The sequence below is a fragment of the Neoarius graeffei genome, chromosome 13, assembly GCF_027579695.1.
Source record: "Neoarius graeffei isolate fNeoGra1 chromosome 13, fNeoGra1.pri, whole genome shotgun sequence".
NCBI lineage: Eukaryota > Metazoa > Chordata > Actinopteri > Siluriformes > Ariidae > Neoarius > Neoarius graeffei.
In genome coordinates, this window is record NC_083581.1 from 68,043,858 (window position 1) to 68,070,743 (window position 26,886).

The window sequence follows — 26,886 nt, forward strand, 5'->3', positions numbered from 1 at the left end:
TGTAGCCTTGACAGCTTCGATCTATAGCCACAAGTCATCATCTTCGTGCACAGCTGATGTATTGCTGCACAAATGTGCCACTAGTTCTGTGGACATGGATGATTGCAAAAAGGTTTATAGCGCCATGTGATGTATAGCATCTGCTTGTATGGGCATTTCTCACAGCAGCGGGTATGAAAGATTTGGTCTTTTTTTTTTAAACACACAATACACCGCATATGGCCCCTACTGCAGTCATTTATACTGACCTACAAAGGCAGAATGCAGTAACTATCAGGACTGGTCTTTTAAAATAGTTATCTAGAGCATCAAAAGTATTTGGGTCAGGACTGGGTAACTCTCACTTTCTTTGAAACGTATACAAGTAAAGCCCTATTCAAACTGGGGAAGTGCGATAATGTAATTATGACACGTGTGTCCAGGATTTTAGTCCTGTCCAAATCACTCATTTAAAAAAATTATTAGTACACCCCCAGTTCCAAAAAAGTTGGGACGCTGTGTAAACTGTAAATAAAAACACAATGCGATAATTTGCAAAATCATGGAAACCTTATATTTCATTGAAAATAGTACAAAGACAACAGATCACATGTTGAAACTGAGAGATGTTGTTTTGAAAAATATATTCTCATTTTGAATTTGATGTCAGTAGCACGTTTCAAAAAAGTTGGGACGGGGCATGTTTATCACTGTGTTTCATTTCATCACCTCTAATTTTAACAACACTGTAAATGTTGTTAGTTTTTTCTTTTTTATCAGACATCTAATTTTTTAGGTTTGTTTACCTGACATGTTTCGACGTACGACTGTCGTCTTCCTCAGAGTGTCACCGGATGTTAATTGGTGACGCATCTTTTATCAGCTGATGTTTCTGAAGGCGTGGCCTTCCTGTCTGGTTTGACAGGTCGGTCACGCCTTCTACTGTCTGTTCGTCCCCTGCAAGATGGCACTCCAGGTATGGGAGAGCATGTATGCTCCCTCATCCAGTGCTCCCTCATCATCTGCAAAAACTTAAAATGGGATGAGGGAGCATACATGCTCTCCCATACCTGGAGTGCCATCTTGCAGGGGACGAACAGACAGTAGAAGGCGTGACCGACCTGTCAAACCAGAGAGGAAGGCCACGCCTTCGGAAACATCAGCTGATAAAAGATGCATCGCCAATAACATCCGGTGACACTCTGAGGAAGACAACAGTCGTACGTCGAAACATGTCAGGTAAACAAACCTAAAAAATTAGATGTCTGATAAAAAAGAAAAAAATAACAATATTCAATATAAGACATAATGAACGTAATTGAAAGAAAAAAAAAAGAACACTGTAAATGTTTGGGAACTGAGGAGACCCGATATACAATTTCAGTTGCTCAACAATTCGGGGTCTCCTTTGTTGTATTTGGCGCTTCATAATGTGCCAAATGTTTTAAATGGGAGACAGGTCTGGATTACAGGCAGGCCAGTTTAGCACCCGGACTCTTTTACTACAGAGCCATGCAGTTTTAATATGTGCAGAAAGCGGTTTGGCATTGTCTTGCTGAAAGAAGGAAGGCCTTCCCTGAAAAATATTTTGTCTGGATGGCAGCATATTGCTCTGAAACGTGTATATATCATTCAGCATTAATGATGTTTTCCCAGATGTACAAGCTACCCATGTCATGTGCACGAATGCCCCCTCATACCATCACAGACGCTGGCTTTTGGACTGTGCACTGATGATAAGCCGGATGGTCCCGCTCCTCTTTAGCCTGGAGGACGTGGTGTCCATGATTTCGAAAAAGAATTTCTACTTTTAATTCGTCAGACCTCGGGACAGTTTTCCACTTCACCTCAGTCCATCGTAAAAGAGCTCGGGCCCAGAGAAGGTGGCGGTGTTTCTGGATATTGTTTATATCTGGTTTTAACTTGCATTTATGGATGCAGTAATGTTCACAGACGATGGTTTTCTGAAGTGTTCCTGAGCCCATACAGTGATTTCCACTACAGACACGTGTCTGCTTTTAATGCAGTGTCTCCTGAGGGCCTGAAGATCACAGGCAACCAATGTCAGTTTTCAGCCTTGTCTCTTGCATACAGAGATTTCTCCAGATTCTCTGAATCTTTTAATGATATTATGGACCACAGATGATGTGATCCACAAATTCTTTGCAGTTTTACATTGAGGAATGTTATTCTTAAATTGTTGCACTGTTTGCCCACGCAGTCTTTCATGGAGCAGTGAACCCCTCCCCATCTTTACTTCTGAGAGACTCCGCCTCTCTGGGATGCTCTTTTTATACCCAATCATCTTACTGACCTGTTACCAATTAACCAAATTAGATTTTTTTTTCACATTACACAACTTTTTTTCAGTCTTTTGCAGGGGTGATAGCGTTCCGGCGCACCGTGGCTGGGGAAAAAAAAAAAAATCTAGTTCGCCCATTGTCCTGTGTCATTCTGAGATGCGCAGATAGACAGTAAAGGGAATTCGGAATTCCCTTTACTGTCTATCTGCGCATCTCAGAATGACAATGGGCGAACTAGATTTTTTTTTTTTTTTTTCCCCAGCCACGGTACGCCGGAAATCCGGCGCGGCGCCGGAACGCTATCACCCCTGCTTTTGTCACCCCGTCCCAACTTTTCTGAAACATGTTGCGGACATCGAATTCAAAATGAGCAGATATTTTTCAAAAAACAATAAAATTTCTCAGTTTCAACATGTGATATGTTGTCTTTGTACTATTTTCAATAAAATATAGGGCTAATATGATTTGCAAATCATCACATTCTGTTTGTATTTTACGTTTTACATGGTATCCCAGCTTTTTTTGGAATTGGGGTTGTAAAATTAACACCAGGTTAATATACGTCTATCCCATCAAAATTAACACCTTGGTAAGGATTTCATTATATCCTCTGGGAAAAGTTGTTTTGTGCTTTTTCTTCAATGTAAAGGTGTTTAAGGAAGTGCTCAATCTTTTCTATCAGTGCCTGTCGAACAATAAAATGTATAGATGATTGTTTAAAAGGACTTGCGGGGTTCCTAGCACAGGTACGACCTACTTGCATATTATGGTTATATGATCCTACCAGTGATCAGGTGGCTGCAAGTTCTACACCAAGCGCTTCTTCTAATAAAGGCCAATGCAATCAGTTTGTTTTAAATTAAAGTGTATGTAGTATGCATTCAATTTTTAGTGTGACAGCCACATGTACTTATAAATCAGTCTCATGTCTGATTTTATACAGCGATCACTTATCCTGTAAGAATCTATCATGATTAGATGTCCTTTGGTAACATCACCCAACAGACATACACTACCGTTCAAAAGTTTGGGGTCACCCAGACAATTTTGTGTTTTCCATGAAAAGTCACACTTTTATTTACCACCATAAGTTGTAAAATGAATAGAAAATATAGTCAAGACATTTTTCTGGCCATTTTGAGCATTAAATCGACCCCACAAATGTGATGCTCCAGAAACTCAATCTGCTCAAAGGAAGGTCAGTTTTATAGCTTCTCTAAAGAGCTAAACTGTTTTCAGCTGTGCTAACATGATTGTACAAGGGTTTTCTAATCATCCATTAGCCTTCTGAGGCCAAGTTTACATTAGACCGTATCTGTCTCGTTTTCTTCGCGGATGCACTGTCCGTTCACATTAAAACGCCGGGAAACGGGAATCCGCCAGGGCCCACGTGTTCAACTCAGTTCGTATTTGATCCGGTGCTGTGTAAACATTGAGATACGCGGATACGCTGTGCTGAGCTCTAGCTGACGTCGTCATTGGACAACGTCACTGTGACATCCACCTTCCTGATTCGCTGGCATTGGTCATGTGACGCGACTGCTGAAAAACGGCGCGGACTTCCGCCTTATCACCTTTCATTAAAGAGTATAAAAGTATGAAAATACTGCAAATACTGATGCAAATACTGCCCATTGTGTAGTTATGATTGTCTTTAGGCTTGCCATCCTTCCACTTGCAAGTGGTAAGTGACTTGCGCATGCTGCCCGATATGCACTAGGATCACACACGCAGCGGCTCAGTCCCGAATCACTGCTTGTGCGCTTCACTCACGCGCTCTGTGAGCTGCGCAGGGCCGGAGTGCGCACCCTCCAGAGGGCACTCGCTGTTCAGGGCGGAGTGATTTGGAGCGCAGCCGCTGAGGAGGAAGCGATGAGCCGCACTGACACATTTCAACTTACGTGCCGAATTAGTCATGTGATTAGTGTATCCGTGTATTGGCGTTGCTGTGTGCACGCGAATCGTTTTAAAAACCTTAATCTGATGATCCGCTGATACGGTCTAATGTAAACCCCACCTGAGGCAATGAGCAAACACATTGTACCATTAGAACACTGGAGTGAGAGTTGCTGGAAATGGGCCTCTATACACCTATGGAGATATTGCACCAAAAACCAGACATTTGCAGCTAGAATAGTCATTTAGCACATTAGCAATGTATAGAGTGGATTTCTGATTAGTTTAAAGTGATCTTCATTGAAAAGAACAGTGCTTTTCTTTCAAAAATAAGGACATTTCAAAGTGACCCCGAACTTTTGAACGGTAGTGTATGCACAGAAATTTAGCTCTTGAAAATGGTGCATTAGTTCGAAATATAAATAAATAAACTTTCAGACTTTTTTTTTTTTTTTGGGGGGGGGGGGGATATGGTCTAAAAAAACCTACCTACAAGGCATTTTTCTGGATGTTTAAAAAAAAAAAAAACTTAAATTATTTTCCCTTTGTTTCACTGTTACTGTTTTTTCTGCTTCATACCTCTGTTCTCGCATGCTCATTCCTCATTATATTTTCTCTGTCTCCATTTTTCTGTTGCATTCAAAATCTCTCCTTGCATCCCTGGCGCTGCGTCTGAGGCAGATCATGCCCGTAAGATTGAGCTGATCAGGTATTTGATGAGTGGCTATGTGCACGGCCAGGTCCTGGACACGCTGTCGGAGCACGCTAATGCTCTGGCTTCTACAGCCGTGGCCAGTTTGGAGAACGGGGCAGATCAGTTCTCCCATTTCCCCTTCCTGCCTGTGCCCAATGGCCCCGTCCTCACTGTGCCCAAACACCACGGTTGGTACATTGTTAGCATAGTTTATGGAGTTCTGTGGCTTTATAAGTGTCCCATAGTGTTGTATAGAAGAGAGCTTAGTTACAGTGGATATAAGAAGTGTACACACCCTGTTAAAATGATAGGTTTTTCTGATGTAAAAAAAAAAAAAAATGAGACCACGATAAATAATTTCAAAACTTTTCCCACCTTTTAATGTGACCTATAACCTGTACAATTCAATTGACAAACAAATCTGTTCAGGAGGAAAACATATTTAAAAAATGTTTAAAAAAAGGTACAATAAGCTGCTTGCGTAAGTGTGCACACCCTTACACTAATACTTTATTGAAGCACCTTTTGGTTTAATTACAGCGTTCAGTCTTTTTGGGTTCACATCTGCCATCAATGAAAATGACTCTGATTAACCCCAAATAAAGTTCAGATATTTACTCAGTCGCATCCTCCAGCAAAAGCCAGGGTTCACAGAGAGCTTACAAAGCATCAAAGGGATCTCATTGTTGAAAGGTATCGGTCAGGAGAAGGGGACAAAAACATTTCCACAGCATTAGATATACCATGGAGCATTTTTGGTCCATGGTATATGGACCTGGTCAGGGAGGCTGCCAAGAGGCCTACAGCAATGCTGAAGGAGCTGCAGGAATTTCTGGCAAGTACTGGTTGTGTACTACATGTGACGACAATCTCTCGTATTTTCCATATGTCTGGACTATGAGGTAGGGTCGCAAGATGGAACCCTTTTCTTACAAAGAAAAGCATCCAGGTCTGGCTAATTTTTTTTTTTCATCTCCTCTCATTATCTCTAGCCGCTTTATCCTGCTCTACAGGGTCACAGGCAAGCTGGAGCCTATCCCAGCTGACTATGGGCGAAAGGCGGGGTACACCTTTTTGTGCCAAACATACCTTTTGGAATTGTGGCCAGAAAGTTCGACCTTGGTTTCATCAGACCATAACACATTTTCCTACATGCTTTTGGGAGAGTTGATGATGTATTTTTATTTTTATTTTTTTGCAAAATTTAGCCAGGGCGGCACGGTGGTGTAGTGGTTAGCGCTGTCGGCTCACAGCAAGAAGGTCCGGGTTCGAGCCCCGTGGCTGACGAGGGCCTTTCTGTGTGGAGTTTGCATGTTCTCCCCGTGTCCGCGTGGGTTTCCTCCGGGTGCTCCGGTTTCCCCCACAGTCCAAAGACATGCAGGTTAGGTTAACTGGTGACTCTAAATTGACCGTAGGTGTGAATGTGAGTCTGAATGGTTGTCTGTGTCAGCCCTGTGATGACCTGGCGACTTGTCCAGGGTGTACCCCGCCTTTCGCCCGTAGTCAGCTGGGATAGGCTCCAGCTTGCCTGCGACCCTGCAGAACAGGATAAAGCGGCTAGAGATGAGATGAGTACGACAATGACCCCAAGCATACATCGAAATTAACAAAAGAATGGCTTCACCAGAAGAAAATTAAAGTTTTGGAACGGCCCAGCCAGAGCCCAGACCTAAATCCAATTGAAATTGACCTGAAGAGGGCTGTGCACAAGAGATGCCTTCGCAATCTGACAGATTTGGAGCGCTTTTGCAAGGAAGAGTGGGCAAATATTGCCAAGTCTAGATGTGGCAGGCTGATAGACTCCGACCCAAAAAGACCGAATGCTGTAATTAAATCAAAAGGTGCTTCAACCAAGTATTAGTGTAAGGGTGTGCACACTTATGCAACCAGCTTATTGGATGTTTTTTTATTTTGTATGTTTTTCCTCCTAACAGATTTGTTTGCTTGTCAATTGAATTGTACAGGTTATAGGTCACATTAAAGGTGGGAAAAGTTTTGAAATTATTTATTTATTGTGGTCTCATTTTTTTTTTTTTACATCAGAAAAACCTATCATTTTAACAGGGTGTGTACACTTTTTATATCCACTGCACTTCGGCTTGATCCTGTAGCTCTTCCTAATGGCACCTTCTCCATACTCTGTTTCACTTGGCTGTCTAGCAGATTGAGAAGTGAGAAATCCAGTGCATATAATCCTGAATATCTGGATATGAGCTCCTCTTTCAGCTCCAGTGGCTTTCCTTGTGTTATTCCTCCCTCGCCAAGAGCCCAAGTTCTTCTAGCAGTGCAGGGCAATTCAGCCGAAGTGCTTTACATCATCTGTCTTTTGTTATTGCTGGCCACTAATGTAGGCTTTTTCCTTTGTGTACTCTACCCTGAGCCAACTAGTATTTTTTCCTGTGAGGTCTATGCTCCATGTCTCAGCTCTCCAGCCATTACTGCTTCCACTATCAGTGTATTGTATGGCTGAGGAGCGCAGCACAGGAAATTGAAGTGCCCCATCTCCTCCAGCAAGGTCCGATTAGAACACATTATTGCACCGTATTGATCTTGCTGAATGGTATATCGGATCAGAGCTCATCTTTAGTTTGTACATGTATCCAACAGCACGCCATCCATTTGGTCTACTGTACAAAGACACAATTGTTCCAGTTTCTCTTGAACCCTTGAACTCAATCTTTGGTATAATTGGAATCGTTTGCTTACTGATTGTTCAAAACTTGTTCAAGATGTTCTCCTTCAAATATTTATCTCGCAGCTAGCTGATGACTGATACTGTGATCATTTGTTTTTCTCCCATGACAGCACATGGACGGTGCTTTAGCTGGCCTTTATCTCTAAAGAAGTATGAAAGCACCCTGAATCTGATAATAGTACATCATTCTGTTTGTAATATCTCTCTTGTGTAGACCACCCATTGACTATATACACAGATGAGCCAAAACATTATGACCACCTGTCTAATGTGCTGCCAGAATGGTTCTAACACATTGAGGCATGAACTCAACAAGACTTCTGAAGGTGCCCCGTGGTATCTGGCACTAAGACATTAGCAGCAGATCCTCCAAGTCTTGTACGTTGCGAGGTGGAACATCCACTGGATTGGACTTGTTCCAGCACATCTCTCAGGTGCTCGATTGAATTGAGATTTGAGGAAGTTGGAGGCCAAGTCAACACCTTGAACTCCTTGTCATGTTCCTCAAACCATTCCTGAACAGTATGGCAGGGTACATTATCCTGCTGAGAGGGGCTACTGGCATCAGGGAATATCATTTCCATATCGGGCTATACCATGCAAACCAACCATTTGCTTACTGTCTGATATATCCCAGAGTGTGATATGTGCCACTGTGATGAGATAATCAATATTATTTTATCCGCATTCACTGGATATGAGCAATCGCGCACTCTGATTGGCTACTCTACTACTAGGCTATCAGCTCATATACCGTGAGTAGAGAAAAACAAAATGGTGGAGCGGGTTGCTGAACCAACTGAGGACAAAATAAAAACTCTAATCGAAAACAAAACCCCCAAAATTATCAAGAATTTAAAAGAAACAGAAATGGCTAAAAGAACATAGTCTTCCCCCCCTCCCCCCAACGGTGTTGTAGTTGAGTCACTAAACCTCAAGTCCGAATCCAGCCTCGAGTCCCCAGTGTTCAAGTCCAAGTCATTAAAAAAAATTTCAAGTCGAGTCTGAATTGAGTCCACTACTGATCCGAGTTGAGTCCGATTTGAGCACCGTTTGATGGTGGCTGTTTTAGCGCCATTAACATTAGTTTGTTCCTGAACATGATGTATGAACAGGTGAATGTGCTTCTCTTTATCAGGGAGTGTGAAGTATTTTGTCAGAGATGGTTGGGAGACGGATGTAAGTGCAGAAAGTGTGTTTGTTAATACAAGTGAAGACGGTAAACAATCCAGAACGGCAGGCAAAATAGTAAAACAGTGAAAAAGGCAATAGGTCGAGCGAGGCACAAACAGGCTATCGTAGACTCGGCAGAATCAAAGACGAGAAACAGGAAATCAGGGATCAGGAACCCAAACAAGGAAATAAGGCTCGGTAATGTGTCAGCAACGCAGCTCAATACTTCGCAAAGTAAATGTGTTTTCACAGTTTTTATATTGGTGCGCTGATTGCGCCTTAATCCTGTGCAGGTGCGAGTTGTTCATGGCGTGCGCAAGAGTCCGTTTGGGGTGTGCGCTCTCCGGAGTGCGCCCGAGAGTTTATCTGATGCACCCATCAAGGCACGCAGGTGTGACACTCTTGTACAAAATGAGTACAAAAATTCATGTAGATATCAGTATCTTATGCCAAACTATTATGACGTTACAAAAAATGAAGAAAAAAATCTGAGTCCTCGTCTCCAATTTACGAGTCCGAATGCAGTTAATGCACGAGTCCAAGTCGAGTCACGAGTCCTTAAAATTAGGGCACGAGTCGGACTCGAGTACTACAAGCCTGCCCCCCAACATCTCCTGTTCCACACTCCAGCCCAGTTGGTGGTGATATTGCACCTTTAAGTTGGTTTGGCGCTAACCGCCAAAAAAACCCTGAAGAAACCACCCCCACCCCCACCCCCCCCAAAAAAAAAAAATGGAATAAAAGTATTTGATGGTAAGCACGTATCTTTTTTTAAAAATTATTTTTCAAGAATTATTATAATAACATTTTTCACAAATTGCTACTGTCATTTCGCCAGTTTGTTTACATTCTAAGTGGAAATTATTTTGTCGAATGTTTTGTATAAAGTTTTTATTTATCGAATTTGCAAAAAATAGAAATGCTCTGTTTCTCAAAATCCAGTGAATGTGGATAGAATAAAAGTTATTCCACTCTAATCTCATCGTACACGGCTTATAGCTCACTCAGCGCTACGCACCTCGTCGGCTTTCAGCTCATGTACGACTCGGTTTCGTGGAACAACTGTTAATCACTTCATTCGAATGGCTCTAATGTTTTGGCTCATTAGTGTATATGGTGGACAACAAGGCCCTGTCTATTCCCACTGCCAAATGTTAGGAGAATTAAATTTGAAAAAAAAAAAATCTGTCTTGTTTGGAGTAGATAACAATTTTGAGTCAGATTGAGTGGAGTAACACTGAGAGGTGGGAGACTAAACTGGATTATGCGTAGGCCTACCAAAGTTGTGCTTTGAGAGCATTTATCACCTTCCATCTTCTTTCAATAGATGTTAATTATGTTTCAACTGGCATTAAATTCTTTTGCGTACAGTATTCATAATGCTTTGAGATGGATGACAACTAGCTTAAGCTGAAGAAAACCATTAATTGGATAAATGAATCGGTTTAAATCAACCTTAGTCACCTCATTACCCATGTCTTCTGGAGTACCATAAAATAACTCCGATAAAATAAAACAGGGGTTCTCAACCTTTTCTACTTCGAGGCTCACCTATTCATACTTGTAATGAGCCGAGGCCCATTAAAAAAGATCCCCAGTTATTTTGGCTCGTCTATTCTATTAGAATCTAATAATCTACTGTAAAGTGTATTAATGGGATGCAACATCACTCCCTGTTACAGATGGGAGCCCAGGAATTAAACAAATACAATAACAACAAACTGTTTTTTTAAATTGTAGGTATCGTCTTTAAAACTGTATGGATGTACCAGAAGCCAACATCAAACCATGCATGCAGGGCATTCTCAGTCAAAAGGGATTAATGATCCAAAAGTGGAGCCTGGTCCATTAACACAAGAACTTATTGCCATGTTCGTGTACAGCAAAACAAGCAAGTTATTAAAACCCCGAAGTACACTCAAAAGAAGTGGCTATAGAAACCACTCAATGGGATTAGATCCTTACACGCTAACAAAGAAAGATTGTTCCGACGAGTTGGAAAATTATCCATCCGTTGAGTTCCCCGACATCTCAAACTACCTGGTGCTGCAGACATCGTTCTACACGGACACACAGATAAAAACCTGGAAGAGCATGGAAGCGTGTAACTTTTTATATGTGGCTGAGTTAAAGATCTGGGGATCAGGACACTACAAGATAGACGGCGGTAGTTTAAACAGCATTATAAACACAGCTAGAAACAAACGTGACCATGATGATGATAAAACTTCGCAAAGCCTCTATGAAAACAGCGTCTGTATCTGCTGATTGCGCTCAAATCAGTATCATGTGTTTCCCATAATGACTGGGTCCCAAGAATGTGCACCACGTGCTCTGTGAGCACGCGTGGCCACTTGAGCTGCGCCAGACTCAAGTGCACAAAGGCGTGAAAGTCAAGCGTTCACGTGCTGTGTGACCACAACTTTTAGCACACGTGTATGTTGCCACCAAAATGCCTCGTTTTCATCGATAACCCATCGCAAAGCATCGCGAGCTGTAGTGTGACCGTAGCTTAATGAGGCGGATGTGACGTCGCATGCGACCCAGCAATTGTACTCTACTACGAGTAAAAAATTAACTTCAACTTGAAAAAAAAATGGCAGCCCGCTAGATGGCGCATCACGGCCCTCTAATGGGCCACGGCCCAGTGGTTGAGAAACACTGAAATAAAAAATCTTTACAGAGAAACTGACTGAAAATAATTGGTGCCTGGTACATTCACTACTAGTTGACTTTTCTGTTACGTCCACCATTAATGTCATGTTTGTATCCATACATTTTTCTTACTGCCTTGCTAAATGCAAACATTCTCTGTGCAGTTCCAGCCACCAAACTGAACACCATCAGCAAGTCAAACCTGGGCCAGTGTGTGAGCAAGTATGACCTGCTGGCCTGGTTTGAGATCAGTGAACTGGAACCAACCGGAGAGTGAGTATCTGACCTTCACGCAAAACTTGGAAAGTTCCCGTGTTGTTTGTTCACTCAGGTAAGTGTTCTTTGCTCTTCTTTTTTATCTTTACCAGGTATATCCCTGCTGTAGTGGACCACACTGGAGGTTTACCCTGTCATGGCACTTACTTACTGCACCAGGTAACACTGACTACCTGTTAGAGGTGGACAGTAACGAAGTACATTTACTTGAGTACTGTACTTAAGTACACTTTTTGAGTATCTGTACTTTACTTGAGTATTTATTTTGGAAACTTATGACTTTAACTTCACTACATTTGAACGACAAATACCGTACTTTTCACTCCACTACATTTCTGTCAAGGTCCTCATTACTCTGAAGCGGCTTTGAAAGCAGATGTATTTTCTTTTCTAAAACATGATTGGGGTTTTTTTTGCAGGTGACACTGAGACAGCCTATCAGTAATCACTAGGGTCACGTCACGTCCATAGACTGTACAAAATCAAGTTCAGTGATTTTATCAGCAGCGTTATTTGAACACGATCAGTTGATGGCAGAATTGAAGGAGGCGGTTCTTTTCTGGGGAATACACGCACTGATGGCCCATGAACCCATGTTTCAGTTTTCTGAAAGGATTAAAGATGCGTTTCGTTTTAAATATTTGCTTTGTTTGCCGAAAACGAACCACATCACTGCCTACAAAAACTCGCCATCCAACCTGCGGGAGCATATTGAGGTCTATAAACGTTTTATTCCAAGAGAAAGCTTGTAATGAAGTTGTCTGTGCTTTTAGAGCTAGCGATAACGTTGCAAACGTAGCTATGCAGTCTGGTTAGTCAAATGACTTTCTATCGATTTGCCCGCCAAGTTGCCGTAGCCTTGTCCACGGCTAACGTTAACACATAGCTAGTTAACTTAGACACCGTTAGTTAGCATGTAAAAATGGAGTTACGCTAACATGAATAACGTTAACTTATCTGAAGTCCTTTCAGAAATGTTTTAGCATAATCTTGCCAAATAAACAGAATGTAGAAATCTTTCTTTTCTAGTAGCGTTAGCTACCCAATATGATTTCGAGTTTGAAAAGATGCCTAGGTGCCTGATGGACAACAGTGAACCAGCGTTTTCACTTTATATCATTTACTATATAGTTACGATCGAATATCAAACTTGATGTGTCAGTTTTCTGGTTACGTTTCTCGCGTCCACGCGCTCTGGAGCTCGGAGCGTGCAGCCGCAGACTGCAAAGCGCACACGCGCCATTAGGACTAATTACCATGCACCTGTTCCTGATTAGAGCTTAATCACAGCGCATGCATAGAAGGACACTCAGTAACACACAGACTTTGCGAAAGCCTTGTATTTTTTATCCCTTTTCTGGCTTTGACCCTTTTTGTGTTTTTGTACTTAGTCTCATATTACCTCTGATATCCTGTCTGTGCCTCACTCCACCACTGCCCGTTTTTCGACTCTGCCTTTGTCTGTGTTTTGGATCTGTTTGCTAGCGTGCTTTCAATAAAACTCTTCCTGCGATTAGATCCGTTTATCATCCTTACATGACAAACTGTCAACTGTCCAACAAGCTAGTGGACTAATAAAACTGTTTCAACTAGTTTTATATGAAACTATCTTGAATATTTTCTGCAAAATGTTTGAGTAAAAAATAATCCCACGTTATTTTTTTTTAAAAAGCAAATTGAAAACAAGCATTGGATAAAAATTCATTTATCTTATGTCAAAGATACAAATTTCGTTGTCCGGTGGTCAAACGTTTGAGAAACGTTGCGTTGCACTTAGTCAGGTTCCATGTGGTGGTACAGGTACATGTGTGTAAAAATCAGGTCGATGCTTATTCTCTTAAGTATGGGGCTCTGCTCCATGCGCAGTTTTTGCTTGTGAGGAGCTCCGCTATCAATTCTTAAACTCAGAGGAGACAGGAGGTGTGCAGACTTGCATTCCTCACTCTCATAGCTACATACTTTTTTCTCTTAGTTTTTCTCTAATTACTGGTTCTTAGGAGTTACTGAATAATTGGCTTTAAAGTGCCATTCCACCATTGGATGTATTCTTTGGCATAAAATACAATATATTTTATGACAACATGACTAGACAGAGAAATCTTTTAGCTTCAAAATGATATATCAAACATAATTTTTTGACAACGACAAGTATATTAATTTTGCGACCAAAGTCACCTACCCTTTTAATTTCCGCGCGGTAGTGAAACGTGATGTCATCGGCAGGTTCCCCTTCTTGTGTACCACATCACGTGTGACGTGGCACAGATTATCAGCAATGGCGGATAGAACGCGATTTCCACTTGTCGATTGCTGTGCCGATATTCACCATCGACCGTCTCCTTTGGGCATCACTTGCTATTTTCCTTCGCTTCTTTTCCAAAGCTGACAATCGCGTTCTATCCGCCATTGCTGATAATCTGTGCCACGTCACACATGACGTGGTACACAAGAAGGGGAACCTGCCGATGACATCATGTTTCACTACCGCGCGGAAATTAAAAGGGTAGGTGACTTTGGTCGCAAAATTAATATACTTGTCGTCAAAAAATTATGTTTGATATATTATTTTGAAGCTAAAAGATTTCTCTGTCTAGTCATGTTGTCATAAAATGTATTGTATTTTATGCCAAAAAAAAATACATCCAATGGTGGAATGGCACTTTAAGCTGAATAATTGAATTTAACCTGATACTTTAAAGAACTGTTTTTGGTTTTTTTTTGGTTTGGTTGTTTTTTTTATTTTATTTTCCCAGATGTATTTCAGATTAAAAAAAGATCACATCCTGATACTCAAAGTACATTTTAAGTATCACACAACATGTAATGCGATATTTAATTTGCAAGCAGAAAAAAATCACATTTTAAACAAGACTCTGAAAATTAGCCAGTCGCTTCAGTGATATTCGACTTAAAGGGGAACTGAAGTCATTTTTAAACTTGCTTTATTTCTTAATTAACATGTTATTCAATTACGTTTTCGGTTTTAGTAACCTTGTATTGTGACTCGTATTGGCAACTAATTGCAATTAAATATGATACTTATCGGCCTATTCGGTTTTTAGCCGTGTTGAATTTAGTTCGTTTGGTCCACGGCAGGCGTCGCTTATCCGCACAATCTTCACGAGACTTGTGTGAGACTTCGAAACGTGAAGCGTCAGCCAGGTGTCAGTGCCGCCATTTTGAAAACTGTTTTCCAAACGAAGTATTGCACAAAAACGAGTTTAAATGACGATTACTGCCTACTTTTTTCAAACTTTCCTGATTGCTGTCAAAACAAAACTTCCGGCTTGATTACGTCAGCATTCGAAAGAGGGCGCGCGCGTCTTTTGACAACATTGGCAGATGTCGGTTGCTTTGATTTCCGCTGTACGTTTTACTTCCGTCCTACGATGTCTCGCACAGGTCTCAGCGAATCTCGTTTACGGCCATCGCTTCGACATATGGACTGATGTATTACACAGCATATTTCAAACACTCATAACTTGCTATAGCAGCGACAAAATAGCGATCAAAAATGCATTCCGATATTTAATAAAATGAGAGAAATAGAATTTTGATGATAAAAAATTGCCTTCAGTTCTCCTTTAAATTCTAGGATAAAATAACAAAAAGGGGGAAATGAAACTGTCAAATAGATTTTACGCTGAAGTCTGTAATTTACAGTAGATTTTTGCTTGAATAACAATTGATGCTTTTTAAACGGGGGTTAAAAAGATGTTAAAAATGAAATCTGCAACAGTAGAACAATCCAAAATATACGGTGAAATGAACGGAAAATATTTGGAATATTATAACTGGGAGGATCCAGAAACTGCTCAAGGGGATGTAATTTAGGTTGAAAGCAGAAGGAGAGCATCAACATTATTAAAGAATACTACTTATTACAGTAAAATATGCAAACATTCGAACCAATACTATATTGTTTTTCTAAATTATTTGTCAGTAAAAGAATATCAGTGTAACCGAACACATTGTAAACTGAATTCCTATGCACTCGACTACATAAAGTTGAGCGATGCAGTATATGTTCTGATGATTTTGCGTTTTGCGCTCTTGCCCCACAGGGTATCCAGCGTAGGATCACAGTGACACTCATCCATGAGAAGGGCAGTGAGCTCCACTGGAAGGACGTCCGAGAGCTGGTAGTTGGTGAGTTTGTTTTTAGATGGAGTAATATGTAAACTAGATAGAAACTGTGACTAAAGTTACAGTAATTTGCGCAAGCTGATCTTTGTCAATTGAAGGTCAAGGAAAAGTTGTGCCCTGCTGCTGTTAACAGAGCTATAAGTGATTGGAACCCCCCCCAGGGATCCAGATCAGCACCAAAAGTCATCACAGTGTAATTCAGCCCAGAGGTGGTATTCATGTGAAATTTGGTGGTGATTGGTTGAAAACTGAGGGGGAGAAATGGCGTCCTAAAAATGTTAGAATAATAAGAAGAATAAAGTAGAAAGATCCTGAGTGAGAGTAACAGTTTATGCTAGCGCAAATTAAAGGAGAACTGAAGGCAAATTTTTTATGATCAAAATTCTATTTCTCTCATTTTATTAAATATCGGAATGCATTTTTGATCGCTATTTTGTCACTGCTATAGCAAGTTATGAGTGTTTGAAATATGCTCTGTAATATATCAGTCCATATGTCAAAGCAGTGGCCGTAAACGAGATTCACTGAGACCTGTGCGAGACATCGTAGGATGGAAGTAACACGTACAGCGGAAATCAAAGTGACCAACATCTGCCAGTGTTGCCTGTGTCGAAAATCACTCACTCATTCACTACTCCCTATATAGGGAATTACTCTATAGAGGACTATATAGTGAGCTCAATGGTAAAATGAAAAACCGCTTTCAGACACTACTCCGTCGCACCGTTATTTACATCATTACTGTTGCACAATTAAAACGTGCCAGATCAGTCGGCTGGTGGGTTTTCAAAATAATAAATACGTGCATGTGTTTTTTGTGATGAATCCATATTATACTGAGCGCATTTCTCACATTAATCAATACAAAGTACCTGCGTCTTTCAGTTCTTTTAAATCAAGGCTGAATACTTTCTTCTTTGCCGCTGCCTTTTATTAAATCAAATTTGAGACTTTTAATTTGATTTCTTTCAGCGCGACTGCAATGCATGATGGGATATATTGCTTTGGTTAGTGACCGTCGTTGTACACTGGTTTTCGTGATGCACTGTGGGATACTTTGAGTGCACTATACAGGGTGTAAATAATCCTCACTAAGGTTTCGGACAGCACTACAAAATGGCGCCCTTGCTATATAGTGCCCTATATAGTGAGTAGGGAGCGATTTCGGACACGGGGGTTGTCAAAAGACGCGCGCGTCCTCTTTCGAATGCTGATGTAATCAAGCCGGAAGTTTTGTTTTGATAGCAAGCACTCGGGAAAGTTTGGAAAAAAAAGTAGGCAGTAATCATCATTTAAACTCGTTTTTGTGCAATATTTCGTTTGGAAAACAGTTTTCAAAATGGCGGCACTGACACCTGGCTGACACTTTACGTTTCGAAGTCTCGCACAAGTCTCGTGATGATCGCGCGGATAAGTGACGCCTGCTGTGGACCAAACGAACTAAATTCAACATGGCTAAAAACCGAATAGGCCGATAAGTATAATATTTAATTGCAATTAGTTGCCAATACGAATCACGATATAAGGTTACTAAAACCGAAAACGTAATTGAATAACACGTTAATTAGGAAATAAAGCAAGTTTAAAAATGACTTCAGTTCCCCTTTAATTAACAGAGTTCTATGGATGTTTTTGATAACGGTGGCTATTGCGACATTTTTAGGTTGGATCAGGAACAAGCCGGAGGTGGATGACACGGCGGCAGATGCAGTGCTCTCTCTTAACATCATCTCAGCCAAAAATATGAAATCCTCACATAACTCCAACAGGTATGACTCACAACCCATCTGTGTGTCACCTCATACACGTATAAATCTGGTGTGTTTATTAGGTTCCACCGTGACCATTAAAGTGTTGGGCCGTGAGCATCTCTCATGAGCTACATTCATTTGGGTTGAAAAATAGATTCCAGGGAACATGATGTACAGGTTCTTTTTTTTTTTTCCTTCTTTTCTGACTAAAATGAGTCATGACAAATAATCTTGGCTTGGAACAAAGGAGACATCTGGTGGATGAAGAAGAAAAAAGGAAAATTTAAAAACGCAACCTTTCATGTATCTTTTGTGCCTTTGATTGACTCCAGTTTTATATTTTCTTGCTTGCTGAATGATATGACATTTCATTTTCCTGTCTAATTTCATTGCCACTCTTATCTCATCACCTTTTCTGTTTGTCTCTTTTGTGTTCTTTTCTTGCTGCCCGTGCTGGACTCTTGCTTTTGTACAGGCTTTGTATTGATAACGATATTCCTAGGTATCATCAACACACAGGCATAAAGCGCTTTCCTTAAAAAGGGCTTTATGAAACTGACATCATTAGTCTCATTAGAAATGATGTGATCACGTATCCACCAGTAGAATGTCGTACAAATACGATGGTGTGTAGTTTGTGTTGTTGTCATCCCAGTTTTTAGCTTTTTATTTTTTAACTTTTGTCATGTTAAACATTTAATTAATTAAAAGCAAAACAGTCCCCCTCAATATTAGATGCACTAAATAGCCAAAAGTATGTGAACACCTGATCAGCACACCCGTATGTGCTTGTTGAACACCCCATTCGAAGAAGACGACTTTATTTATCACATGTACACTCAAGCACAGTGAAATTCCTCCTCTGGATTTAACCCATCTGACGCAGTGAACACACACACACCCAGAGCCGGGCTTGTAGTACTCAAGTCCAGGACTCGGACTTGAGTCTGACTCGAGACTTGACTTGGACTTGAGCATTAACTGCATTCAGACTCTTAAATTGGAGACTCGGATTTTTTCTTTATTTTTTGTAACATGGCATAAGATATTTTATACCTACATTAATTTTTGTACGAATTTCGTGAAAGTGTGTCACACCTGCACGCCTTGGTACGTGCATCAGATAGACTCTTGGGCGCGTGCTGTCCGGAGCGTGCCCAAACCAAGCTGACTTGCACGTACTGTAAACGGTTTCGCATAAAGGCAGCAACAGCCACCGTCAAATGGTGCGGTTGGAGTCTTGTTCTCGGACTCGACTCGGATCGAAATTTTCTTTAATGACTTGGACTTGAACACTGGGGAATCGAGACTGGACTCGTACTCGAGGTTTAGTGACTCAACTACAACACTGCGCAGAGCAGTAGGCAGCTATGCTACAGCACCCGGGGAGCAGTTCGGGGTTCGGTGCCTTGCTCAAGGGCACTTCAGCCATGATGCAGAGGAAGGGGCAAGTGCTGTTCATCATTCACTCAACTGCCCTCACATTTCTCCTGTCGGTCCCAGAGAATCGAACCGGCGACCCTTTGGGCCCTAGGCTGCTTTTCTAACCTTCAGGCTGTCGCTGCCCCCATTCCAGATGTTGTTATAACAATCTCCATTCTTCTGGGAAGGCTTTTGGACCGGGTCTGTGGAGATTTCTATGGACCATTATGATGGATGTGGGTTGTGTTCTTTGGATAGCCTAAAGACTGCTCAGAAAATTTTACACAGTTGTCTGAATCATTAAACAACTGATAACTTCAGTTTATGACGATGGACTTATTTATAAAACTTATCACAACTTGACTTGAGAGTATGCCGTTATTGAAAGAGAAGAGAATGGGTTCCTTCTAAAGGTTACTTCCTCTTGTTGACTCGGGTAGTTTTTCATTGCCACCACTGCCTCTGACTTGCTTATTAGGGATAAATTTAAAGGCCTAGAGAAATGCGGGGTTTTTTTTCCGCTAAAACAGAATAGCAGTTAAATTCGGCGAGGTTTACAGTATTGAGTCCCTGGACAGGGGCAGCTATTCTCCAAACCGCACGGTAGTGGATATATTCGCAGACAAAAGCCAAGTAAATTTAGCGCTTTTAGAACCCGCCCACCAAGCAACTGGAAGTAGCAGACGGGAGTCACGTGACGTCACGGATGTGTGTCGGCCATGAACAAACAATGTGAGCGAACAAAGCGAGCAGGAATTTACTGAGGGAGAAACTTCAAGTTTTAGTAGTTTTTCGTCAGTTCAAGATGATGAGAACGTACTGACAGAAGAAGAAGAAGAAGTGGCCAGCGATAGGGAAGAAGAGAGATGTATCATACGGGACCGATTCAAGCCAGAATTGTCCGATGAGAGCGGGTTCAGTGACCGTGATGAACCTGAGGACGATCATGAAGACCGACTTGTAAATATGGAATGATGAGCTTTCCAAAACATTCTCAGAATTAGAATAGACTTTTTTAAAAAAGACTAAGATGATATGCTAGCTAGCTACAGCTGACGGTCTTCAGTTCAGCTTTTTCGTGGCCGTGCATAGTCTATTGCTGGCGGTAGACCACCCAGTAAATGCGCGACGGCGGCGGGTGGGAGGGTTTGGATGACCTGGAAGATGCACTGAAGTTGAAGATGCATTCCTCAAGTGAGTAGTATTACAGTATGTTGGAAACAAAATGCTTTGCAGTTCATTGTAGCAAAGTCTTGACTTATTAGCGATTTATCTTTCGGGAAAAGGAACAGGGCCACGCCCTCCACGGTATCTGTGTTGCTGCACCCGGCAGCGATACATCGCTTTCCGGGCGCTCCCCCCTCCCCCCCGTCGTAGATTGTAGTTTAACGATTTGTCTCTCTTTCTGCGTCATGTTCTGTCGCAAGTTTCCGTCAAAATGAATGTAATCAACAGAGAGTCGGACAGAAGCTACACCTTGTGGACGTAAGTGGAAAAACTACCAGTAAAACCACTCACACTCGTGACGTCACGCGAAAGCCAGCTAATAATGGTGACATTGGTACCGGGATTCCCTTTGCGGGAAATTTAAACTCGACAAATTCTGAATGTTCCCGACATTTACGACGTGGGTTTCAGTGATAAGTTTTCATTGTCGGGATTTGTACTATTATTATCCAAGGGGGAAAGGCATACATTTCTCTAGGCCTTTAAAATTTATATTGTGGTTCCTTTAAAGCTGCATTATTATAGTGTTAAAAGCTCTAGATGAATAAACTTGAATTGAACAAGAGCATTAGTGAGGGTTGGTACCGATGTCAGGTGAGGAAGCCTGGGGCAGTTGGAGTTCCAGTTCATCCCAAAGTGTTCAGGAGTTGGTTGACGTCAGGGCTTTGTGCAGAACGCTCGAGTTCTTCCAGTCTATCCTTAGTCTTCATGGAGCTCGCTTTGTTCACGGGGACGTGCTGAAACATGTTCGGGGCTCTTGGTTCCAGTGAAGCATAATTTTAATGCTACTGTATACAAAAGACATTCTCTCTCTACAAATTATGTGCTTCCAAATTTGTCAGTAGATTGGAGAAGGTTCACGTACTGGAGTGATGAGCAGGTGTCCGTATACTTGTGGATTATTACCAACAGAATGGAATAGTACAACGGAAAGACGGACATGGGTATAAATTTGTGTGTGTTGGTACAGGACACATTTAGATGTAACAACATGCAAACAAACCGGCGAAATGACGGTAGCAATTTGTGAAAAATGCGATAATTAATAATAATTCTTGAAAACAAAAAAGATGCATTCTTACCATGAAATACTTTTATTCCATATTTTATTGCGCTTTTTTTTGGGGGGGGTTGTTTTCGAGTAGAGTTTTTATTCCGTCCTCGGTTGGTTCAGTAACACGCGCCGCCATTTTGTTTTTCTCTACTCATGATATATCAGCTGATATCCTAGTCGTAGAGTAGCCAATCAGAGCACACAATTGCTCATATCCAGTGAACGTGGATAGAAGAAAATCTCTTGTACCACAATGCTGTTGAGTTCTCATTTCTGATTGGCCAGAAGGTGTTGACTGAGTTTTCTTTAAAAGCAGCTCTGATGATGGTTCTATCTTCAAGGATTTATATGAATGTGCTCATTATAATATATTTTTATTTCTATAGTAACAGCTCACACAGATACTTGTATGGCTGACACTGCATGGAAACAGATTTTAAAAACCGTTAAATTTTCCATGAGGAGACTTTTATTTTACATTGTTAGCAGGAGTCTCCAGCAATTTCGTCTTTTGTATCACAAATTTTCCTTCATGGACCTTCTTTTATTGGCACAATACTAAACATGATGACTATAAATGGATAAAAATCATGATGTGCATTCTTTGATTAAAAAAAGTATAGCTTTGAGAAACTGCTGTGGTATAAGAGCAGTAAAACACTTCAGTACATGCTGTTATTGGAAACAAATCAACTTTCTGTCAGGCCATATGACCTCACCCAGTCATTGACTGATTATTTTCCCATAACAGTACACCCAATTTTGTTTTATTCTTTGCTGAAATTTTGCTGTCACCAAAAATATCAAAGTAATTATCAGAGTGTATACAGTGGTGCTTGAAAGTTTGTGAACCCTTTAGAATTTTCTATATTTCTGCATAAATATGACCTAAAACAACATCAGATTTTCACACAAGTCCTAAAAGTAGATAAAGAGAACCCAGTTAAACAAATGAGACAAAAAATATTATACTTGCTCATTTATTTATTGAGGAAAATGATCCAATATTGCATATCTGTGAGTGGCAAAATTATGTGAACCTCTAGGGTTAGCAGTTAATTTGGGTGAAAGTCAGGTGTTTTCAGTCAATGGGATGACAATCAGGTGTGAGTGGGCACCCTGTTTTATTTAAAGAACAGGGATCTATCGAAGTCTGATCTTCACAACACATGTTTGTGGAAGTGTATCATGGCACGAACAAAGGAGATTTCTGAGGACCTCAGAAAAAGCGTTGTTGGGGGCGTCGTGGCTCAGGTGGATAAGGCGCCATACCATAAATCCGGGGACCCGGGTTCGATTCCGGCCCGAGGTCATTTCCCGATCCATCCCCGTCTCTCTCTCCTGCTCATTTCCTGTCTCTACACTGTCCTATCCAATAAAGGTGCAAAAAGCCCCCCCCCAAAAAAATCTTTAAGAAAAAGCGTTGTTGATGCTCATCAGGCTGGAAAAGGTTACAAAACCATCTCTAAAGAGTTTGGACTCCACCAATCCACAGTCAGACAGATTGTGTACAAATGGAGGAAATTCAAGACCATTGTTACCCTCCCCAGGAGTGGTCAACCAATAAAGATCACTCCAAGAACAAGGCGTGTAATATTCGGCAAGGTCACAAAGGACCCCAGGGTAACTTCTAAGCAACTGAAGGCCTCTCTCACATTGGCTAATGTTAATGTTCATGAGTCCACGATCAGGAGAACACTGAACAACAATGGTGTGCATGGCAGAGTTGCAAGGAGAAAGCCACTGCTCTCCAAAAAGAACATTGCTGCTCATCTGCAGTTTGCTAAAGATCATATGGACAAGCCAGAAGGCTATTGGAAAAATGTTTTGTGGACGGATGAGACCAAAATAGAACTTTTTGGTTGAAATGAGAAGCGTTATATTTGGAGAAAGGAAAACACTGCATTCCAGCATAAGAACCTTATCCCATCTGTGAAACATGGTGGTGGTGGTAGTATCATGGTTTGGGCCTGTTTTGCTGCATCTGGGCCAGGACGGCTTGCCATCATTGATGGAACAATGAATTCTGAATTATACCAGCGAATTCTAAAGGAAAATGTCAGGACATCTGTCCATGAACTGAATCTCAAGAGAAGGTTGGTCATGCAGCAAGACAACAACCCTAAGCACATAAGTCGTTCTACCAAAGAATGGTTAAAGAAGAATAAAGTTAATGTTTTGGAATGGCCAAATCAAAGTCCTGACCTTAATCCAATCGAAATGTTGTGGAAGGACCTGAAGCGAGCAGTTCATGTGAGGAAACCCACCAACATCCCAGAGTTGAAGCTGTTCTGTATGGAGGAATGGGCTAAAATTCCTCCAAGCCGGTGTGCAGGACTGATCAACAGTTACCGCAAAAGTTTAGTTGCAGTTATTGCTGCACAAGGGGGTCACACCAGATACTGAAAGCAAAGGTTCACGTACTTTTGCCCCTCACAGATATGTAATATTGGCTCATTTTCCTCAATAAATAAATGATCAAGTATAATATTTTTCCGTCTCATTTGTTTAACTGGGTTCTCTTTATCTACTTTTAGGACTTGTGTGAAAATCTGATGATGTTTTAGGTCATATTTATGTAGAAATATAAAACATTCTAAAGGGTTTGCAAACTTTCAAGCACCACTGTAAACGAGCCTGTTTCATGGTACCTGTGACGTTGAAGGAGGTCACGTGTTAAATGAACCCTGGACAGATTTCTCCAAACAGCCATTAGCTTGAGGATTACATGCACGTCACGTACTGTAAATGCTCAGTCAGAGTCCGTATGCTTCTGCTCTCAGTCCCAAGCATATATGACATGACTCATTCGCACACGCTGCATCTCAGTTTAATTATCATCCACACACTGACTCCCTGACAGCCAGTGACTTTCGCCCCATTACCATCTGTCTAATGGTGTAACACCTGCTAACACTCCAGAATGTTGTGGCTGTCAGACTGCAACTTATTAGCATCTTGTTTAAGCACCGAGGGCCTTTCTCACCCTCTGGAGGTGTCGGGCATAAACTCGATGTTGATGTCTAACAGGAGCAACTCTCAAGAGCGTTCACAGGTGTTTCGCTGCTGCATTAGAAGACCTTGCTCTGAGGTTAGTTTACACATCAGCAATGGCATGGTTATGTAGCGTTGCCAGTGACTGGCTCACTTTAATGTGCTTGGAGCTCCTTGAAATATTCTGAAAATAGCAGCAGCTCCTAAGATTATGGATCAATAGGTATCTGAACTTGGCTAAATATTAGTTTTCATTATTCAGTTATTAAATTTTGGCGTGTGTAATTTTGACCAAAAAAAAAAAATCGATTATACGTTACTATGAAAATCAGGGTTTCTCAGCTCCAGCCCTGGAGGTTCACCACCCTGTCCTCACACACCTGACACTGCCCTCAACCAGTGTTGTAGTCGAGTCACTAAACCTAGAGTCCAAGTCCAGTCTCGAGTCCCCAGTGTTCAAGTCCAGGTCATTAAAGAAAATTTTGAGTCGAGTCCGAGAACAAGACTCCATGCGCACCATTACATTTGACGGTGGCTGTTGCTGCCTTTATGTGAAACCGTCTTTGCTACTGTGTTGGACTAACGTTCCTGCTCGACGGCCCCATTTTAGTTAACAGGCTACAGATAAAAAGCTTGTTCATCACTCAGCAAGCCCCGCCCACTATCGACAGGGCAAATAACATGAGAGAGGGTTAACACTAGCTAGCTCATCGCTCAGCAAGCAAGCCCCGCCCGCTATCAACAGAGCAATGAGCATAGTGTGTCACTTCCTTCTCTGGGTGGAGTCTTACCAAATGACGATTGAAGTTCGAGGTCGTCCCCGTCGTCTCCTCGATAGTTCTTCTACATATGGAACACATAGCAGTGCATTTTTTTCCCACTGCACGAGAAGTCTGTATAAGCAAAGTGGACAATCCTAGGGGCGTCTCTCCAGACATTTTAGCGCCATTAACGTTAGTTTGTTCCTGAACATGATGTATGAACAGGTGAATGTGCATTCTCTTGCACGTCTCATCTCTCATCATCTCTAGCCACTTTATCCTGGTCTACAGGGTCGCAGACAAGCTGGAGCCTATCCCAGCTGACTACGGGCGAAAGTTGGGGTACACCCTGGACAAGTCGCCAGGTCATCACAGGGCTGACACATAGACACAGACAACCATTCACACTCACATTCACACCTACGGTCAATTTAGAGTCACCAGTTAACCTAACCTGCATGTCTTTGGACTGTGGGGGAAACCGGAGCACCCGGAGGAAACCCACGCGGACACGGGGAGAACATGCAAACTCCACACAGAAAGGCCCTCACCGGCCACGGGGCTCGAACCCGGACCTTCTTGCTGTGAGGCGACAGCGCTAACCACTACACCACCGTGCCACCTCTCTTGCACGTATAAAAAATTAATGTAGATATCATATGCCAAGTTATTATGGCACATTTACAAAAAATAAAGAAAAAATCAGAGTCCTCATCTCCAATTTACGAGTCCGAATGCAGTTAATGCACAAGTCCGAGTCAAGTCACGAGTCCTTAAAATTAAGGCACGAGTCAGACTCGAGTCCGAGTCCTGGACTTGAGTACTACAAGCCTGCCTTCAACAAGTACATCAGGTGTGCTGAGAGACGCTCTGGAACCTCTTCAGGGCAGCGAGTGTTAAGGACTGGAATTGGAAAATCTGATCAAAACCAGATTTTGACCAGACTGAGCATGTGATGTAGAACCACAGAGGAGGTTGGGATATAAGCTGCTAATATTGCGGCTCACTTAAAGCAAATTGAGGACTACTAGGCAAACTATGCATGGAAATATTTAGCTCTACCTGCATCTCATTTGCCATTGCAGAGAGACCATTAGGGTTCCGTACACACTTTAGGGTTCCTTACCTTAATAAGAGCTGTATTTGGAGCGATCTTTGAGCAGGAAACCCACTGTCATAGAGTTTAGACAGAACCCTAAGGTGGGGTTTACATTAGACCGTATCAGCGGATCATCAGATTAACGTTTTTAAAAACGATTCGCGTGCACACAGCAAAGCCAATACACGGATACGCTAATCACATGACTAATTCGGCAGGTAAGTTGAGAAATGTGTCAGTGCGGCTCATCGCTTCCTCCTCAGCGGCTGCGCTCCAAATCACTCCGCCCTGAACAGCGAGTGCCCTCTGGAGGGTGCGCACTCCGGCCCTGCGCAGCTCACAGAGCGCGCGAGTGAAGTGCACGAGCAGTGATTCAGGACTGAGCCGCTGTGCGCAAGTCACTTACCACTTGCAAGTGGAAGGATGGCAAGCCTAAAGACCATCATAACTACACAATGGGCAGTATTTGCAGTATTTTCATACTTTTATACTCTTTAATGAAAGGTGATACAAGGCGGAAGTCCGCGCCGTTTTTCAGCAGTCGCGTCACATGACCAACGCCAGCGAATCAGGAAGGTGGATGTCAGTGACGTTGTCCAATGACGACGCCAGCTAGAGCTCAGCACAGCATATCCGCGTATTCTCAATGTTTACACAGCACCGGACCAGACACGATCTGGATTGAATACGTGGACCCTGGCGGATTCCCGTTTCCCGGCGTTTCCAGGCGTTTTAATGTAAACGGACAGTGCATCCGCAAA

At 41.9% G+C, this 26,886-nt stretch overlaps 1 protein-coding gene across 4 annotated transcripts in view; it reads left to right on the top strand.

The window, feature by feature from the left end:
- Positions 1-26,886, top strand: part of kif1b (kinesin family member 1B) — a 286,078-nt gene that overhangs the window by 199,665 nt on the left and 59,527 nt on the right. For all 4 annotated transcript variants that reach the window (XM_060938398.1, XM_060938399.1, XM_060938400.1 and 1 more), the window contains 4 exons: positions 11,560-11,668; positions 11,764-11,830; positions 15,736-15,820; positions 17,481-17,586. In XM_060938398.1, coding sequence (XP_060794381.1) covers positions 11,560-11,668; positions 11,764-11,830; positions 15,736-15,820; positions 17,481-17,586 — 367 coding nt within the window. The remainder of the gene's footprint in view (positions 1-11,559; positions 11,669-11,763; positions 11,831-15,735; positions 15,821-17,480; positions 17,587-26,886) is intronic.